The sequence below is a fragment of the Lycium ferocissimum genome, chromosome 5 (assembly GCF_029784015.1).
Source record: "Lycium ferocissimum isolate CSIRO_LF1 chromosome 5, AGI_CSIRO_Lferr_CH_V1, whole genome shotgun sequence".
In the NCBI taxonomy this organism is placed as follows: domain Eukaryota; kingdom Viridiplantae; phylum Streptophyta; class Magnoliopsida; order Solanales; family Solanaceae; genus Lycium; species Lycium ferocissimum.
The window spans coordinates 27,104,177-27,123,923 of NC_081346.1; the positions used below are offsets into that span (position 1 = coordinate 27,104,177).

A 19,747-nucleotide genomic window follows, 5' to 3' on the forward strand; every position below is an offset into this window, starting at 1 on the left:
CGGGGGCGAATCTACAGCCCAGTGAGGGTGTTCGCTCAGCAAAAAATTACAGTGTATATATAAGGTAGATTTTTTATGTTTATGTACATATATATACTTTTGAATACCCTGAACAAATGTAAAAGGTTAGCTCAAATTGTTCAGGGTGTTCAATATTGTCTCTAGAGTCCTAGGTTCGATTCCCAAAAACAATATTATTATTATATTTAGCTTCAGTTATTTTTTTCGAACCCCCTGAGTAAAATTCCTGGATCGCCCACTGTCTGTAGATAATGAGCTACTAACAAGAGTCACATCTAAAAGGTTATCTTATTGATCTCGGGAACCATATTTAACAAGGAAGGCGTTCTGTACCACTGAGAAGTAGATGAGTTGATATGTTCATGAAACAAAGCTCGACTCAACCAGTTTATTCCTTCAACAAACCGAACTCGAAATCACAATGTAGCTTTTAAGCTAGTACAATCAGGGAAGCTCGACTGGGCCCATTTAGTCACGACATGGCCTCCCATCTTTTTTTCCTGCAAATATAAAAAATGTCACTTACTCTCTAACAAAGGTTTCCAATTTCCAACCCTTAAGGACCTTTTTTTTTCTCCAAAACTAAAGCACTTAAATTCTGGAATCAAGTAATTTGGTTTTGAAAACAAAAGCAGGTTATGATAGTTTCTGGAAACCAAAACATTGATTTCCTGAGACAAATGAAAATAGCAAAGCATGTTTTCTCAAGAAAATCAATCAGTACTACTGCTTGTGACGATAGGAAATTCCAATTTGGTCCTCTTTTACTGGAGTTTCCCTTTAATTTTCCTTGACTGATTCTTTTTCTACTATTCAAAAGTATGTTTCATCTCCAAATAAAAGCCTTCGAGTCGGTTTTGCTCTTTAATTTTAAAGTTCCAAACTTTTTTTGAGGAATTTAGGGATCTTATCAGACAACTGTTGGAAAAAAAGCAATGTTTCAAAAAACCAAAGCACAAATTTTTGTTCTAAGGAAAACCCAACACCAAAACTATTCTGCAATCCAAACACCACCTAAAATATTTAATAGGACAATAATTAGTTGTAGTTGCATCATGTATTCAAGAGACTGGATTAAAAATGGAGCTCAGTATTAACTGGCTTTATACATGCACTCAAACTCGATCAACTTCATAGAAATTTTTTCTACCCGAGCTCGAATTCACTCTTGGCTCATGTAACAAATAGCCGAACTGAGTTTGTACCTCTAGAGCTCAGCTCATCTTGGCTCCATTTTCAGCTCTAATGTCTTACGACTTTACTTGGCCAGAAGATGCAATTATACATTACATCTATGAGATCGAGGACAACGTGTAGTAATCGTTCGAATTAATAAAAAAGAAAAAGGAGGAGATAAAAGTGAAGAGCACCATTGTTAAAATAAAGTGACAATAATCCACAATACATTACCACTTCTATGCTTTCTCATACCATACAGGTGCATATGCCCTAATAATAGAACTTATTAGTACTACAAATATCCGTGCAAGATATGTTTTGACCTAGATGTTTGCAATTATCAGACATATTTTACCATAATGCACTCAGGTTGTCATGTCAAAAAGTTCAAAAAATGCCTTGTTTGCATACCTGCACCAATGTCTTTGCTCTATGATTATCAGATTATAATGACATCTGCTTCTTCTTTTATCTAAGTACACTTCAAATGGTGTTCTGTGGTGTAAGCTGCCTAACAATAATTGAGTACATCAAAAGCAGGAAATATCAGTGACTAAGAGCTGTATGCAGCAGTTAACCCCCTTTCAAACCCAAAAAATGCCTTGTTTGCATACCCGCACCAATGTCTTTGCTCTATGATTATCAGATTAAAATAACATCTGCTTCTTCTTTTATCTAAGTACACTTCTTCTGTGGTGTAAGCTGCCTAACAATAATTGAGTACATCAAAAGCATGAAATATCAGTGACTAAGAGCTGTATGCAGCAGTTAACCCCCTTTCAAACCCAATTCGAAGGACATTTATCACCGATATCATGATTGATGCTACTCTAGTAATCTAGGTGGGAAGTCGAGTTCTGTCCACATCTACACTAACCAAACAAAGTCATCCCCAAAATGAGAACTTACAAAATTCTTCAAATCATTAATCTCCTCTTCCACTCCCACCCGATTGTCGCAACTTACTATTCTAATCTTCTCTTTCTCTTTCTCTTTCTTATCCCGGAAGTTGGACTTCCAAAATGGCTGAACTAGGTCGACAAGGAAACTAAAAAAGTTATATAACAAAAGGGATTTGATAATGTTATAACACAAAGCATTAGTCATAAGATGTTAACAAATATTTCAGATGTCAATGTGTATCATCATTTTACAAACAGAGGAATTAAAGATACTTTAATTCAAAGCTTGGACTAGACATTGTACCAATTAAGGTCAGCAAATGTACCTTTTTTATCGAAGCTTAACTGTGATCAACTTCTACCATCCACATCAAACCCAGCCCCCGTCCAACCAGGTGGTGCTGAACCTCTACTTTTAGGCACTATGCCAATTCCCTTGCCTCTTCCTTGGGCATTAATTTTCTTCTTCCCTCTTGCTTCAGGTTGTAGGTTTTGTCCATTTTCTGCTGCAGCATTTCTAGCATTTCCTTCTTTCAATGTAGTTTCAGATGATCCATTTGATGATTCTTGTGTACCTCGAACTGAAGAAACATCACGAGTCATACTGCTCGGTGCAGGTCCCACGGGATTCAGATCCTAAGAACATTTTGTGCCATCAGTTTTATGCAGCTTTGGTTAGGAAACATTAGTAAACAGATAACGCGACCAGCATCATATCGTCTCAGATTCTTTTTTTGATGACATATCATCTCAGATTCTCAGTGCCATTTTTAGTCTTGTAGCTTCAAACAAGATTATGGAAGGAGCAAAAAAAAAAAAAGCTAAAGGCACTCTGCTAGTGTTATCTTGAAGGATAAAGGTTCCAATCAAACATTTGGGATCATTTCAGCTTCCAGTTTTGGCTACGTCGTTGTAGACTTGTGGTGTGTTATCTGGCCTGCATTGTGCTCATTCTCCCCTCAACATTGTCATCCCTCTCGCAAGGGAGGCCTTGTGAAGGTTACTCACACTTCACATAATTTAAGTATCAAACATAGTCCCACATCTGCAAAGACGGGGATATTAGAGCTTTCTGATAAAATGGCTTAAAGCATTGGCCAAATTGGGGCGTTCTGGGGACCTTTTTTTTTTTTGGCACAAGCTCATCCAGTTTTATAGTACATCCAATTTGGCCAACTTGGGAACTCTGTCCTTCAAGCCCAAATAAGTTGGACTTGGTTCAATCTTCAGTGCTGCCAAATAGCTTTCTTCAGGTTTAAATATAAAACTGCTTTCACAGAGTAACCACCTATGACAAGGTTCATTAAGCAACAAAGAAGTAGCAGTAGGTTTAACAAAAACCTATAAGAATCAAATCATAATTCTCCACATTCACTTGAAAAATACATCAGTATTCATAAGCAACGAGAAAATCAAGTAAAAGAATATGGTTCCAGCCTGAAATTTACTTGAGTTCTACATGTTCAATCTGAGATTACCATATTGATTAAACACAGAAGCAAGTTACAATTGTTCCAAGAACTCCTTCTTGCACCATTTTCTTGTGGGCAGTCATATATTGAATCAGCAGGTTGGTTGCCACATGTACTACTTCTTGTTGCTTGTTGTGGACTCTAGAGTTAGTCGAAGACTTAAGTTACTAAGAGGATAGTAGAAGGTCAAGAACATCATCAGCTCCTAAACTCACACACGTCCAAAAGGAGACAAAATGCAACAGCGTAAAAAAAGTGACATCACATTGCTAATAGATCTGGTAGCCATCTAGAAAACAAGCAGAACACATACAAAGCTAGTGAACTCCTCCTAGAGATTCCAAAAAAAAAAGTAATTCATACCAAGGTAGGGGACGTGGATGCTCTGCTCGGATTTAAAGCTTCCAGCTTCCTTTTCAGTTCTTCCAATCTAGCGAGCTGACTGTTACTACTTTCACGAACCTATTAAAGGTAATGACACTTGAAATGATTCACACAATCTAACATCGTAAATGAAACCAAGGAAATATACAAAAGCAAAGTACCAGATTATTCAAGTCCTCACAAAGCTTTTGCTTGAAATCCTCCTCGTCTTTAACAGCTTTTGATGCTTCTTCCCATGCCTAGATATATTATCAGATAAGAAGAAGCAAATCACATACCATATTTAAAAATTGCTTACAGTTTTCTTTAAGTGAAAAATAAAATGCTCTTCTTTCATATCTCCCTTTAATGTTTTTTCCTTTTTTGACTGGTGAAAATCACATTCAGAGGAGAGGTTGCTACTATGGAAGCAGAACCATTACAAGAGATATGATAACAAACAAATTTTCGTTAGACTTGCTGTAAGAGAAAATGCAAGAAACTGAGAGAAGGATAAGGCCTTCTCTAGGTAACTGATAAGACAGGAAAGTACAGGATATAAAGTAATAAAATGGACCTGAGAAGAGATTTCAGTCGTTATCCTATATGTGATCATCTTGGGAATGAGTAACTAGCTATTTCGAGAAGCTACTATCATCTATTGCTCACAGTACAGATTTGCATTCTAGTTTATTCCTTGGCAAACCCCTCGTGTAGTTCAAGGAACGAACCACGATTGGAGAAGTAATAAAACGAAACAACATAATATAGCCGTTGCCTCCCTGTCCTTGTAAATGGACCATAACTTTCTATATGCAAAACCAACAAAAAGTGGCATTTGATCCTAAAGTTATTCAACATAATCGGAAAAACCATAGTCAAGGGGTGATCTACGATGGATGGCAGGATTCTGTAGGTGGTTAAGTGGTCACTGAGGTTCTGCAAAGCGCTTTCTATTGAGTAGACAGGGGATGACAAGATATGGAGGGAGTTTTGGCGAGTGCTAAGTACGCGGTCACCCTCAAAGTGGAATAGGACAAAGCTATAGAATCTCTGGTCATAACCATGGCATTTATTTGGATATATTTTTTATTCTTGCAATGAGTTATAAGATGAGACCAAACGGAGCGCCATGGTCAATGAGGATTCATATAGCCAACCCCAACTTGCTTGCCATTAAGGCATAGATGTTGTAGTATTCTTTCAACGAGTTAGTAATTGGTCAGCAATTGACAGTGATGGTGAGAGGTTTTTCCGAGATGTGCAATAAACAAGAGGAAAAGCAGATGGATGGTATCACTATTTGTCTTTTTCATTATTTTTACACTTTTGAAAACCACGAGCTCATCCCATGAGATTGGTATCGAGTACATGCAGAGATAATACATCAATACTACTTATGGTGGACGGCATCTGGCTGTGCTATAGACAAATTCTATAGTAAGAATTTCACTTACAAAAAATGCATCCAGAAGATGCAAAGGGTTACAGAAGGAAGCTTCTATCCAAAACTTAAGGTGTTGATGGTATCCAAAAGCTCAACTACATCATTTACAGCTTTGAGATTACATCGTAAAAATAGATTCATTAAGCATCTGGCCTTTAAGGAGGGAACCACTGTCGGTAAGGTTAGGCTGACCTCTTTCGGAGAAACAAAGATCTTGCAACGTTACCAAAAAAGAAACAAAGAAGTTTAGACGACAACCTGCTGAAATCCTGTAATTTTCTATTACTCCAATTGTAGGGTTTGAAGTATGAGAGTCAATCCATTCAGTATTTTGGTCTCAATTGGAACATTCATTCCGTTTAGAAAAATGTACACATCCAAAAACTACATAAAGTTAGTAAGAGTTGAACTAAAAACATGTAAAGCTGTTTGATTCCCCAGTAACAATAGTGTCATATAAAATGGAAGAGAGGACTAGTAGCTTTCCAAAGCTTAGTGCCTTTAACAATTTAACAAAAGATTTAAAAGCCCTCATTAGAGAATTGTTGTTTCGTTCACCTTCTGATTTCATGCTTTCACCATTCTAAAACAGCTTGTTGAACAACTAATTATCTTTCCTCTGTTGCATTGTTTACATCTATGGCAATATATAGAAGCCACTCTAATTAACCTCAACAGTCCTTCTCCTTTAGCACCCAAACCATCAAGCACATAGTCAGTATCAAAGAGCAACCTACCATGTTTTAAAGCCAACAACATGCATGAGCATGGCTATTGGCGAAATCATTACATTATAAAAGAAATGAAACCTTTGATGAAATCAATTTGGTTCGTAGTCAAAGGCCGTCTGTGCCTCTTACTGGCAATCTGTTTAGAAACTGTAGTTTTTTTTTTTTTTTTTCTTTTTCTGATAAAAGAAACTTTAGTTAGTATAGTACTTCAGCGGTTTAGCCTATTTTATAAGTTGTCATTTCGTTAAGCATTAGCAGAATGTGGAAGGAAGCACTCAAGACAAGTAGAAGTGTCAGGTTTTGCAAGTTATAGAAGAAAAGAGGAAAGTGGAGATAATTAGCATGTTAGAGCACCATCTTGCTCCTAGTGTGGGTTATCTCTCCTATGTGGTTTGCGAGCTATTGCACAGGAGCTGGGTTACCCTGTGCACACCAGAAGGGTAGCGGCTGCGGGTTCCCATGTCATCAAAAAAAAAAAAAAAAAAAAAAAAAGCACCATCTTGCTCCTTCCCCGACCTCTTAGGTAAACAAATAGAAGAAGCCAGCACTAATAAAGCTTTTAGAAACCAAAAGGCACTTTTGATTAAAATGCAAGCTTGAAAAGGAAAGGACTAAAATGCAAGTAACTTAATCATGCCAGGCATTCTTTTGCTTCTTCCCAGACTTATCACGAAAAGGAACACGAAAACTCTGCACTAGTAACACTTTGCGAAACCAAAAATCACTTTTCATACAATCCAACTCCAGGCATGTTTGGCAAAGCATCGAATATATGCTTATCTTGAAATGAGTTCTTCTCCAATGGAGTTGTGGAAGAGTAGTAATTTGTGTTTGGCTATCATTTAAGAAGCGCTTCTTTTAGTATTAGAGAAACAGATTGTGTTTGGTTAATATATCTAAAAGTGCTTTTGAGTGTCGAATATGAAAAGGAGAAGTAAAGATTCAATTAGTATTATTTAAATAGATAAATGATTATAAAACCAAAAGAACAGAAAGGGAAGAGACAAACCTTTCGTGCTTGTTCTTCCTTCAGCTTAGCAATACGGATTTTCTCTGTTGACATTTCTATTTTCTTTCTCATGTGTTCAAGTGCTGAAGGATACGGCAAGTTCATAAATCAGCTATACAATTATAAGATACTTATCCACAAATAAGTCGCATAGAGGGCACAGACCTGCTTTCTTAGGCCCAGCTGTAAGTTTCATCTCCATTGTGAGGTTTGCCAGTTCCTTCTCAACATCGCGGATCTTGGAGTAATTTTCATCAATATATCTGACAGGATATACCAGGGAAGAGCAAAATCAGTATGCATCGAAAACTTAGGGAGCATATCTGATGTGAAAAGAACTTCAATGCTGGTGATAAAATGATCATTACAAGCAAATATACGCTTCCAAGACTTCCACAGAATCTCAGGTCCCTATTTTATTGGTAAATACTTACCCGCACCGGGTGTTTACACCAAACTAATGCAACTTACCATAGTTAAGTGATTTAATGAAGTAAATATATACATTAATTAACCATGGTTAAGTGATAGTTGTATAACCATACACATGGCATACATCCATTGATTTGCTGTAAACACCCGGTGTGGGTAAGTTTTTACCCTATTCAGACATTCTGCTCTAAATCAAATACCGCTGACAACGTATTCACTTGATAGAAGGAACTAAGATCATGGATTAAAAACATGCAAAACATTCAAAACAGGGATTTCCCGGAATACATGAGCTTTCCTGTGCATGGAAACAATAATTTGCAGATCTCTCCAACCTATCATGATGTTCTCATTTGGGATAATGAAGGAAATGCTATTTCACAGTTTCCAATTTGTTGAAACTATATGCAATTGATTTTTAGTGTCATTCTTTTCTTAATGCTCCTTAATTAAAATTCTCTTTGAGAAAGAAGATTTTGGATCATGTTTGTACATAAGTTTATTAGCCATAGATGAGCTTTACACACTAGCCTGTTCCAATATAATTTTTCAATTTTTTTTTTTATATGTTTTCCTTTTCATATTTTGTGGTGTACATTAGAGCGATAAAGGACATGTATGATGGAGCTAAGACCGGGGTAAGAATGGTAGGAGGAGACTCGGAGCACTTCTCATTACGATGGGGTTGCGTCGGGGATCGGCTCTTGCTTGTTTCTATTTGCCTTGGTGCTGGATGAATTGACGCGACAAATACAAGGTGAGGTGCCTTGGTGTATGTTGTTCGCGGATGACATAGTCTTGATTGACGAGACTCGCGGCGGAGTTAACGCTGGGCGGAGGTCGAGAGGAGACGAGACGTTGGAGTCTAAAGGATTTAAATTTAGTAGGACCGAGACGAGAATACTTGGAGTGCGGGTTCGGTGGCGTCTTGCGTAGGTGACGAGGAAGTGAGGCTTGGTACCCAGGCCATTCAAAAGAAAGGAAGTTTCAAGTATCTTAGGTCTATTATACAAGGAGATGGGGATATCGATTATGATGTTTCACATCGTATTGGTGCGAGGGTGGATGAAATGGAGGCTCGGCTTGGAGTCTTTGTGTAACAAGAAAGTTCCACGACGCAAAGGCAAGTTCTACAAAGTGGTGGTTAGGCAGAGCTTTATTATACGGGGCGGAGTGTTGGCGATCAAAACTCTCGCGTTCGAGAAGATGAAAGTCGCGAAAATGCGAATGTTGCGATGGATGTGTGGGCACACTAGGAGGGATAGAATTAGGAATGAAGATATCCGGGACAAGGTAGGAGTGGCATCGGTGGAGAACAAGATGTGGGAAGCGAGGCTGAGATGGTTTGGGCATGTGAAGAGGAGAGACACAGATGCTCCAGTGCGGAGGTGTGAGAGGTTGGCTATGGACGGTTTCGGGAGAGGTAAAGGGAGGCCGAAGAGGTATTGGGGAGAGGTGATTAGATAGGACATGGCACGGTTTCGAACTGCAGGGACATGACCTTAGATAGGAGGTTGTGGAGGACTCGGATTAGGATAGAAGGCTAGGTTGCGTATCCTTTCATCCTAGTAGTTGTAGTTTTGCTCGTTCGTTTATTGCCGTTTGATTTACTTTTATATTTGTTGGGCCTTGTACTTTGATTATCTTATTTATCTATGGTAGCTAATGCTCCTTTCTTTCCAGGACTGATTACTATCATGACTTTCTTGCTTTTGTTATTTCTCGTTTCCATATTGTTTTTGATATGCTTGTCCTATCGACTTTTTGTCTTGTTTTCTCTCTTGAGCCAAGGGTCTTTCGGAAATTGGTAATTTCCCTACCTTTCAAGGTGGGGGGTAAGGTCTGCGTACGCTCTACCCTCCCCATACCCCACATTGTGGGATTCTGCTGGGCATGTTGTTGTTGTTGTTTTCCTTTTCATATTTTATCACCATAATCACTTTCAAATCTTGCTACAGAGGAAAACATGCTATGGAAGGAAGTCATTACCGCTAAATATGGTTTGGAGGGCAAGTGGATGACAAACATGGTTAATACTCCATATGGATGCACTGTGTGGAGGGCAATCAGGAATCACTGGCCAATAATGCTTGCAAGAATTAGATGTAAAGTTGGTAATGATTTAAAGGTATCCTTTTGGAATGATATATGGTTGGGCGACACAGCTCTAAAGGTGAAATTCCCTGTCTTGTTCATTCTTAGCCAAAAGCAACATGCTACTGTTGCTGAGATGTGGACTGGACAAGGGTGGGATCTGGATCTAAGAAGACACTTGAATGATTGGGAAATGGAGATGGTAGCAGAATTCCACAATACAATGGCAGCATTCATCAACTTAACAGGGGAAAGGGATACTCTGGAATGGAAGAAGGATAGCAAAGGAATTTTTACTGTTAACTCAGCATACAAAGACCTGAATGTATCAAGTTTTCAAGAAGAAGGATGGCCATGGAAGAAGATATGGAAGACAAAAGTACCTTATAAAGTGAACTGTTTTAACTGGCTGTTGGCAAATGAGGCAGTGTTGACTCATGAAAACCTGAACAAAAGAGGTTTTTACTTATGGTCGAGATGTTTTTTGTGTGGGGATCATAATGAGACAATCAGTCATCTTTTCTTGCACTACAAATGGACAGACCAGCTATGGAGGATGTTTATCAACCTGAGGAAGATCAGATGGGTGAAGCCTGGGAGCATAGAAGGAGTGTTAAAATGCTGGAACAGGGATGGGAATGTAACAAGAAAAGAGGAGAGATGGAAGATTGTCCCATCATGTATCTGTTAGACTGTTTGGAAAGAGAGGAACCAGAGATGTTTTGAGAACAAGCAGAATAATTTACAGAAGTTAAAGATGAACTACCTAGCTCTTTTTTATTTTTGGTGTAAACAGGAAATTCTAGATCAGACAGAAGATATTTTTGATGTGTTAGATCTCTTGTAAGAATAGACAACTGTAGAGATCAATGCTGTAAATGTAACCTTTTGGAGGGGGCCTACATATTTTGATGTAGTACACCTGTGGATATATAGATTAACTGTTACAAGTCTCAAAAAAAAAAAATTAGTAGTTTCCACCGAGTGATACTGATTACTTCAGATTCGTTAACTAACAATCCTTAATAAACATTTAACATTGATTAGTATTCACTCATGGGGAGTGAAGAATAAGAAACACCACTAACTTATTCTGACAAAGATAACTGGGTATTCCCTCCATCCCAGTAACACACTTTCCTTTTCAGTTAGTCCAGAAGAATAACACATTTCTATATTTATCAACAATTTAACTTTAAATTTCTCATTTTACTCATACTGAAATGTTTATAGTCACACAAATATTTATAGCTTATTTCAGACCACAAGATTCAAAAGTCTCCTTAATCTCAGTGCTCAGTCAAAACACATTCACATAAATTGAGACGGAGGGAGTAACATTTAAACGCATAACTGAAGTTGTAGATGAGATCCATAAGAGTAGAAGTAAGAAGTCAACTTACTTTCTTAATTGAAGTTGCTCTTCCATAATTATCTGGAAACAACATTGCAACAGTCAACAACGTGTGAAGTGTAATTACTTTATTGAAAGCAAGCACACATTATTAAGTGTATAAATTAGAGACTGACCTTCTCGGTGTAAGCAATGACGGGTGATTCTCTAGCAATGCCATCTGGCCCAATCTCCGGTACCAGCACAGTTTTGGCTGAGCCATTTTGATCTGAATTTGCGTCGGTAGCCATGGATACAACACTCTAATTTCAGTATTAACCAAAAGAGAGAGCCAAAAAAAAAAATGATCGATATGGACAGTGGAATTAGGGAAATTGTTAAGAAGTATTCACGTAGAAGGAATCCTAATTCCTAAAGTGTTAATTATTGTAAGGACTTCGCTGAATTGCTTTAGATGGAAATTAGTTGCACATGTCCTTGGCCTTGGCCAAGTTTGTGATCCGATTGAGTGTTTATTTGGGGATTGTTGAGCACAAAAAGGAGGAGTAACAATTTTAGCATCATTTTTGATAATTTCCCTCTTCAGCAACCGTTTAGTACAAGTTTAAAAGGATGTCATTATCAAAAAATGATTTTACAATAATGTAGTTACACAAATTAAGGGATGCTGGTAGCAAATTTCACCACATGCGGTTGACTCTTAAATAAGTTACCAAATTTTACCACATGCGGTTGACTATTAGATAACGTGATTAGTGTAAACACTATCTGTGTGGCACTTCTTTTTTTAGTTGAGCACAAGATAGGTTGGAATCATACCCACTGAATGCTGAGAATTTAATTGAACTAAACTAAAGCTGAAACTGTCCAATAGCTTCTTCGTTTTTACTTTTCTTTCTTTGTCAACGAAACTGTCCAATTGTTCATTCGTATTCTTCATTTAGAGCCCGTTTGGTTTAGCTGAACTTCATTTAGAGCCCGTTTGGATTGACCGTAAAAAAGTGATTTTTAAGCATAAGTGCGGACTTTTTAAATGCTGAAAATTATTTTATAAATAAGCACTTACGTGTTTGGATAAAAGTGCCGAACTTGAAAATAAGTTGTTGAAAGAGAAAGATGAAAGGTTAGGGTTTTTAGCAGCGAAGGTAACATTGAAATTAGAAGGATGTATAAGAGATAAAAGGATAAAATCATTGGTTAAATCAAAATGGCTTTTAAGCCGAAAAGAAAAAGTTGAGGTTCCCCAACTTGTTGTTTGGCTTATTTTAAGCGTTTTTCTGTTTTGCCAAACACCCAAAAAAATTAAAAATGACATAAGCGTTTGTAAGCCAATCCAAACGGGCTCTTATTTTGTTTTTATTCAATGAAGTGAAATAAGGATCAAATAATGCAAAGTAGTGAAACCCCATGCTTTGAGAGTCGCCTTGGCTACTGTAGCTAACTTGCTTCCCTTAATAAGGTTCCTTTAAAGGACGTTATCACAATTCAACAGAGTTTCCCTCTCATGAAGTCAGCTTCAAATAAGACACTTTAAAGGAAACAGAAGAAAGCCTCTTGAAAAGGAAATAAATGGCATTGGTACAGTGGTACCATTATTTTGGATAACAGCAACAAAAGATGGATAGTCATTCTTTGTTTTTTTTCCTTTACACGCAGTTAATGTCAAAATCCAACAGTAATCTTCTCTATCCTGCCTGTTTTAATATCCTCAGTATACCATGATCTGATGGATCCGTAACAAGGATCAGATGTATCGCAGACATCAAAGCTTGTATATGACTGACAGAAGACGCTACGCTATTTTTCTTGTATCTCTTGAATGTCTCTTTGGCTGCAAGTTCTTTCCAAAGAGAGGAACTAAACAGCAGAAACCAGAGACGAAAAGGAAAATGAATCGCCCATTGTGAAGATAATAAATCTAGAATAATGCAGATACAACATATGATAAGAACAAAACTTGTTCTGCCTTCTTATGCAGTGACCTCGGAGAGTTTCCGTTGAACTGCATCTTGTGTAGGAAGAGCAGGAATTCCACCTCTTCCTGTAACTGTCAGGGCAGCACAAACATTAGCAAAAAAGATAGCGTCCCTTAACCGCTTCTCATCCTGCCAAGAATAAAAGAAAAAAAAAGGATTTCTAAAGTTAGGAGCTTAGATGTTCAATAAATGAAATCGACTAAAATGCAGGTGAAGCAATATATCAATCACGCACGGCATTCCACGTCCTGGGACATGCTCATAGAAATAAATACTAATGACAAGAAGTTCCCAGTACAAGGATATAATCAGACTATCAGAGAAAGACCATTTACACTGGTGAAAGGCAAAACGAATCTTCAGAAAGACCAATTAAACCGGTGAAAGCAAAAACTATCTTTACTTGCTGAGTGTACCATCAAACTATGAGCGAATAAATTACCCATCAATCAAATTACTATTGAAGGCACTGAATTGACAAATTGGTAGTGCCTCAAGCTTTTGCCCTCTCAGGCAGAGGACATAGTTAAAATTGCACATTCTCCCTATTTGGAAATATGTAAATAGACTCTAGAATTGGGGAAAAGGAAAAAAGAAGGCAATTGGGTGAAGATTTCACAATAGGACTTGGAAAGAACATAATTCTTTACCTATCATAACATTGCCAAATAGAAAACCAGGATTAATGCGGGGAAGAAAGTTTGATAAGAGAGAGAAAAATCTTGATTGTGCATGACTTTTTTGCTCATATCCAAATTCACGCACCTGATAAAGATCAGAATCAGAAGCTAGACACTTTAGAATTCCACCGACAAATGCATCACCAGCACCAGTTGTATCAACAACTTTCACTTTAATTGAATTTACTCTTCCCTTGAATTCCTGCATCAATTGAGTCAGCATCCACAAGCAAATAAAAGTTACTAAGACAACAAAAGCTCAGAAGTTCATGCATTTAACTTCACAAACAGTAACATATAAGTACAAAATGCACTGCATACATAACATAAAATTCTGTATTATGATAAATATACATAACATAAAAATTCTACTCGTTCTATTTGGTCAAACTTTACTGCCTCGGTGGCTGAGATATTTTCATCTTCAGCAAAAACAAAAGATATTAGCCGTGTGTAGTAAAATTTTCAAAGCATTATATGCTTATTTTCATGCAAAATTAAAGAAAATGTGAGAATAAAATAGGATAAAAATACCTTGGTGTAATATCTGCAACCAGCTGAACCTTCAGTTACAAGCAAAAGCTTCAGATTAGGATGGAAAAGCCTCTTCAACACCACCTCATCATCATTTGGATCATCACCTCCAGTCAAGAACGAAATTTCATCCTCACTTACCTGCATTTATAAAAATACAGAATGTCATTGCCAAACAGAACTTATGGATGCACTTGTGAGTTGTGAAGAAGTCATACCTTAATAATATCTGCTAGGTTCCATACACTCATTATTCCACTTCGGGCAGCATCTTCTGAAGGCCATAAAGGCAATCTCAGGTTCGGATCATACGAGAGTATGCTACCTGATCTTTTGGCAATGTCCATTGCAGCAAGTTGTGTTGACCTACAGGGTTCGTCGATCAAACTAATCGAGCCATAATGGAAGATGGTGGCCTGTACATGATTAATATGCCTTTTATGAAATATTGCATTGAAGCTAAATGGAAAACACGTCTGTGCATAGAAGCAATAATAAGGAATTTATACCTTTTTAATTAGATCTATGTTGAGTTCTGACTCTCGAAGAAGCATATCAGCACTAGGATTGCGGAAGAACACAAATTCCCGCTCACCTTCAGCTGTGAGTGTAACAAATGCCAGTGCAGTCCTTGCGTCATGGTCGAACCGTAAGCCAGAATTGTCAACATTGTGTTGCTTCAAAATGTCAGCCAACAAACGGCCGAAATCATCCTCACCGACCTAATTAAAAATGCACAGCTCTTAAAGTCATCGCCAATTAAGGCTTAGCACAAAGGTTTCAGTTAAGAATAATGCAATCAGTACAGAAGCAACGACAAAAAGTTCAGTCCATAAGCTGAACAAGGAAAAAAAATAAGTATATAACATGACTAAGCGGATCCACAGCAGGGCTTGGAAGAAATAAAATTCTCCATCCAAAATTCATTGTATTGATTGATGAACAACATATACAGAAGCTCAACACATATAAATAATAATGCAAGCACTGTCCTAACTTCTCCCCTGAAAACTAGTTGGATGGAAATATATACATAAAGCATGATGACACCAATAGACTGCACAATCTGTTCTCTGCATGATCAAGCAGACTGTACACTAGCCTATCCCATGGTATGAAAGATCATTTACACATTTATCCACTCACAGAAAGCAGTAATAGCGATTTAAACATTTTTATATAAGAATGGTAATAATTCTTAACATTCTCAAAAATAGAAAATAGTGAGTCAAACTTTTTCTTTTATGAATTCCTAGTTCTTTAGAAAACACCCAAAAAAAAAAAAAGAACTTGGGATAACGATTTGCATAAAATACTAACAAGGAATCTGTTTTCAGTTTTCTATTTCAGAGTGAACAAACCTGCATTTTTAGGCGTGATCACTGAAATTCAACAATTGAAAGACAATTATGGATTTGAGTTAAAATTAAGTATCCACATTATACAAGTACATGAAGTAGCAACGTTGCTCTCATGCTATACATTATACATTACAATTGTACCGCATGGTTATTGTAAATATTTAAGCACCAGGAAATCAAAGAGTTCTTGCTCCGTGTACGCTAACAAAAAGCACATGGACAACTTCTACAATTCAAAGTAGGTACCCTCTGTTACGACAAATTTGTATTCCAGAATCAGTCGTGTACTTTTAGAACATTATAAAAAAGTTAGATTAAACATTACTGCATATAAAGAAAACAATAGGAAAAAAATTGTACCTTTCCAATAAAAGCAGATGAACCCCCCAACTTGGAGATGCACACAGCAACATTAGCAGGTGCACCACCGGGAGCTTTTTCAAAGGCAGGAGCTTCCGCAAGTGAAACTCCACCGACAGTTGGGATGAAGTCAATTAGCATCTCTCCAAAGCAAACAACTAAATTAGACTTATTTGTTGCCATATCATTACTGTTCAAAGAAAGGTCTTTCAAATTGCCTGCAAACATCCAAATTCTGTTGTCAACGGAGCATACAGCCAAATGATCAAATTATCCTGAAGCAAATCAAATAATGGCAGCTTCTAAATTAAAAGCACCAAATCTTTTATTTTTAAATAAAAAATAGACCCATAATTTACTTTCCTTGTTAAGCCCCACCCGCTTACAAAAAATTACTAATTCCATTCAAGACAGGTAGGTGGCAGCTTTCACTTTGAGTGTGTATTAACAAACTGTGGCTAATGAATCCTTCTTTTCATGAACACTATGGAGTAGTTCAGAATTAGATCAACCAGAAATTGTTTTTCTTTCGTTTTTACCAGAAAGCTTCCAAACAGGACTTAATTCCAAATTCCAAGATTCATACTTAAAACTTAAAAAAGAAACACTTGAAGAGAACCGCAAACAAAAAAGAATCTACTACCGCAATATGACCCATTTCACCAATATTCATTGTCACGATTTCTTAATAGCAAGATAGGAAACTCGTTCAAATCTAAAATTTATTTAAAAGAAGAGGTGAAGAAGCAAGTAAAAAGCCACACAGATCAACTACAATTACAGTGTATAGAAAGAAACACTAACTCTTGTGTAAAGTATGATGGTTCCATAATAATCATTACAACAACAACCCGAGAAAGTTACCATCAAGATCAAATATCGAAAACAAGATTCAAGATAGTGTAGAACCCTGAAAAAACTAAGCTACTAAAAACCAAATTTCTGAAACAAAAAAAAAAAAAAAAAAACAGAAAAATCATACATTCATCATTTGTTTATACAAACTATATCGAGTAGTTCAGAATTAGATCAAACAGAAAGCCTTTTCTTTTTACCAAAAAGCTTCCAATATTGTGAATATCTGAATTAACAGGACTTAATTCCAAGATACACAAATTAATTTAAAACAACACACTTTAAGAGCAATATGACCCATTAGGAAGATAGGAAACTCGTCCAAATCTATAATTTATTTAAAAGGCACTCAGATCAACTAGAATTACAGTGTAAAGAAAGAAGGACTAAGTTTGCTGTAAAGTATGATGCTTCCATAATAATCATTACCAAAAAAAAAAAAAAAGAAAGCAACCATCATGATTAAACAACAAAGATCGAATATATAAACAAGATTCAAGATAGTGTACAAGTACCCTGAATACTAAAACCAAAATTCTAAAAGACAAATCATACATTCATTATTTGTACATGTATACTAACCCGAAATGGATTCTTGAGCCATATTGATATTGTCAACGGTGAAATCAGAGTGCTAAAGGTGGTGTGGCTTTGGAAATATCAACAACAAAAGAGAGAGAGAGAATTAAAGAGAGGTAAGAACTAGGCCTTAATTTGTAGGGAAAGAAAGTGAATAAATGAATGTTGAAAGAGAGCAGAGTGGAAGAGGGGTTTATGAAGTTGACAAGAAAGAAAAATCAATAAACGTGCTAGATCTCCTGTTTCTTGCCACCCCTTACTACCTTTTGCTGACACGGCATAAAATGTATCTCAATTTTCAGCTTCTGAAAATTTACTGTACATCAGTATTTTCTTTACGACATCTTAATGAAATCAGAGTCTTTGCATAGTCAATAGTTTAACGGAATAATCTTGTCTTCAATCCAATTTAGAGCCTGTTTGAATGGGTTTTAGAACATAAAATTTTTTTTTTAAAATTTAAGTTAAGCGCCAACTTATTTTTTTTGCTTATTTTAAGCACAAAATAACTTATAAACTGGTCAGTCAAACACTCAATTACGTCTAATGGGAAACGGGCAAGTAGGGATTATGGTCAGGATTAAGAAATCTAAATCTAAATACTATTTTTTTATCTAAACACTGAATAATTAAGATTAGTTGTTTTTCAACCTAAGAATGTGCATAATTTATTTATATTTAAACATAATAAATATATTCTTCAATTAAATATTACTCTTCGCTCCAATTTAAGTGTCTTATTCTTCAACCAACAATGGTGGTTCCCTACAGTTGTGATGGCAGAGATGGTTGGTGATGGTAGCCGGTGGTTGACGACAGAGAATGACGGTTGATAGTGGTTGTGATGATTGTGTACAGAGGTGGTTAATGATAGTGGTCGTTGGTTCTGGACAAAATGGTTGTGAAAATTATCCGAAACAAAAATACATTTTAATGATACTACTTTATTCAAGATCTTAATAATTAAGTCTTATTAAGATGAAATAAATATTTAAATCTTAATGTAAATAAATACACGTAAGACCTCCATTAAATACAAGGGAAAATGACCTAATAATACTACTTTAGACCCTATATTATAAAACATACCAACAAAATTACAAAGTATATCATATTTGGGTAATAGGATACCTACGACTTTGGGCTTTTTTTGAGGAAGAGAACTTTCTTTTGAAAAAGATTTCTCTCTCTCTCTCTCTCTCTCTCCCCCTCCCCCTCTCCCTCTCCCTCTCTCTCCCTCTATGATATACATCATTTTCAGACCTAAAATTCATATTCTCTCCTAGTTTGATATGATTTCAGCTTCATCAACGAACAATTCTCCACCAAATTTAACGTTTTTTGTCTGATAACAATTCTCTGCATTTTCAACTCACGATTTTCAAACCATCTTTCACCATTGTTACTGTTCATCATTATTTTTGTATATTAACACTGTTTTCCGGTCCTACATTGTTAGACTTTAATTGTGCTTCGGCTTTTGTTTGTGGAAATAATGAATAAAAAATCTTATGAATTTAAGCGTGGGGTATTGGAATTGATGATATGTTTAATGCAAAAAAAATCTTTAATGCAGCATGTAAAAAAGTTGAAACGTGTTGTAATTATGTGTATGAAATGTGTATAAATTATTTATATTTTAATAATAGAAAGATTATGATTACTGACCTGTGTATTAATTGTATATAAAAATTGGTTTGTATCATTTTGAGATATATGTGATCATTGTGTATTTGAATTTTGTATAAATTATATAAACTGTACTTTTTAAAAATGTTGAAAACTAATATATGTATGAAATGTGTATGAAATCTACTATATAGTATCATTTTTGAGATATATGCAGGCATAGTGTGTATGAAATGCGAATAAATTTGATATGAATTAGTTTTAAAAATGTTGAAAACTTATATCTGTATGAAATGTGTATGGAATCTGGTTTCTATAAATTAGAAAATTTATTATACATATATACTTTCTCATAATCTATACATACTTTGATCAGATTTTATACAATCTATATGTACTTTATCATAATCCAAATATACATACAACTTTTATACATATTTCATACATAAAAGTTATAACAAATTTATACAGTTATACATGTTGTATACAAAAATTTATACATATATATGTTTTCTGATGTGAATTTTGAATAAGAGAATTACCGATTAAAATGGATTTTTTGAGTAAAAGTTGCAGAAAATTAGTGAACAATATCTCTTAAGTTTGAATAGGGAGAGAAAAGTGGATGAAATAAGGGAGCAAAAGTTGGAGAAAATCAAGGAACAATATCTCTTAATTTTGAATGGGGAGAGAAAAGTGGATAAAATAAGGAAAGCAGTTTCCTTGCCATATTTACTGTGTTTTATTTGCTTCTTTTTAATTTACATGA

General features: G+C 35.9%; 2 protein-coding genes and 1 long non-coding RNA gene across 3 annotated transcripts; 1 reads left to right on the forward strand and 2 right to left on the reverse strand.

Annotated features, from left to right (window-relative positions):
- Positions 1-268: 268 nt before the first annotated feature.
- On the reverse strand, positions 269-11,740 carry LOC132056624 (uncharacterized). Its single transcript, XM_059448904.1, has 8 exons — positions 11,181-11,740; positions 11,054-11,085; positions 7,290-7,387; positions 7,125-7,207; positions 4,120-4,197; positions 3,938-4,036; positions 2,429-2,738; positions 269-521 (listed from the first exon to the last, which is right to left on the reverse strand). Exons 1-7 carry the CDS (start codon positions 11,292-11,294, stop codon positions 2,454-2,456), a joined length of 789 nt encoding a protein of 262 aa, XP_059304887.1. The 5' UTR covers positions 11,295-11,740; the 3' UTR covers positions 269-521; positions 2,429-2,453.
- Positions 11,741-12,540: 800 nt separating this feature from the next.
- On the reverse strand, positions 12,541-17,487 carry LOC132056623 (probable fructokinase-7). The gene is made up of 7 exons (XM_059448903.1): positions 17,353-17,487; positions 15,916-16,133; positions 14,704-14,916; positions 14,413-14,610; positions 14,195-14,335; positions 13,746-13,862; positions 12,541-13,109 (listed from the first exon to the last, which is right to left on the reverse strand). The coding sequence occupies exons 1-7, from the start codon at positions 17,372-17,374 to the stop codon at positions 12,975-12,977; spliced, it is 1,044 nt and encodes a 347-aa protein (XP_059304886.1). The 5' UTR covers positions 17,375-17,487; the 3' UTR covers positions 12,541-12,974.
- Positions 17,329-17,778, forward strand: LOC132056625 (uncharacterized). The gene is made up of 2 exons (XR_009414866.1): positions 17,329-17,465; positions 17,526-17,778. It is a non-coding gene; the product is annotated as an uncharacterized LOC132056625 (long non-coding RNA).
- Positions 17,779-19,747: the final 1,969 nt, after the last annotated feature.

What these genes read in the sequence shown, in the direction of transcription:
- LOC132056624 (XM_059448904.1), bottom strand. Translation starts at nt 11,294, where the DNA reads ATGGCTACCGACGCAAATTCAGATCAAAATGGCTCAGCCAAAACTGTG. An exon ending in AGGAAGAACAAGCACGAAAG is followed by an intron (nt 4,198 to 7,124) that starts GTTTGTCTCTTC and finishes TAATATATCTAG; the next exon opens with GCATGGGAAGAAGCATCAAA. An exon ending in GTGAGGACTTGAATAATCTG is followed by an intron (nt 4,037 to 4,119) that starts GTACTTTGCTTT and finishes TACCTTTAATAG; the next exon opens with GTTCGTGAAAGTAGTAACAG.
- LOC132056623 (XM_059448903.1), bottom strand. Translation starts at nt 17,374, where the DNA reads ATGGCTCAAGAATCCATTTCGG. An exon ending in GGCTCAAGAATCCATTTCGG is followed by an intron (nt 16,134 to 17,352) that starts GTTAGTATACAT and finishes GGATGTTTGCAG; the next exon opens with GCAATTTGAAAGACCTTTCT. An exon ending in ACATAGATCTAATTAAAAAG is followed by an intron (nt 14,611 to 14,703) that starts GTATAAATTCCT and finishes AATCATGTACAG; the next exon opens with GCCACCATCTTCCATTATGG.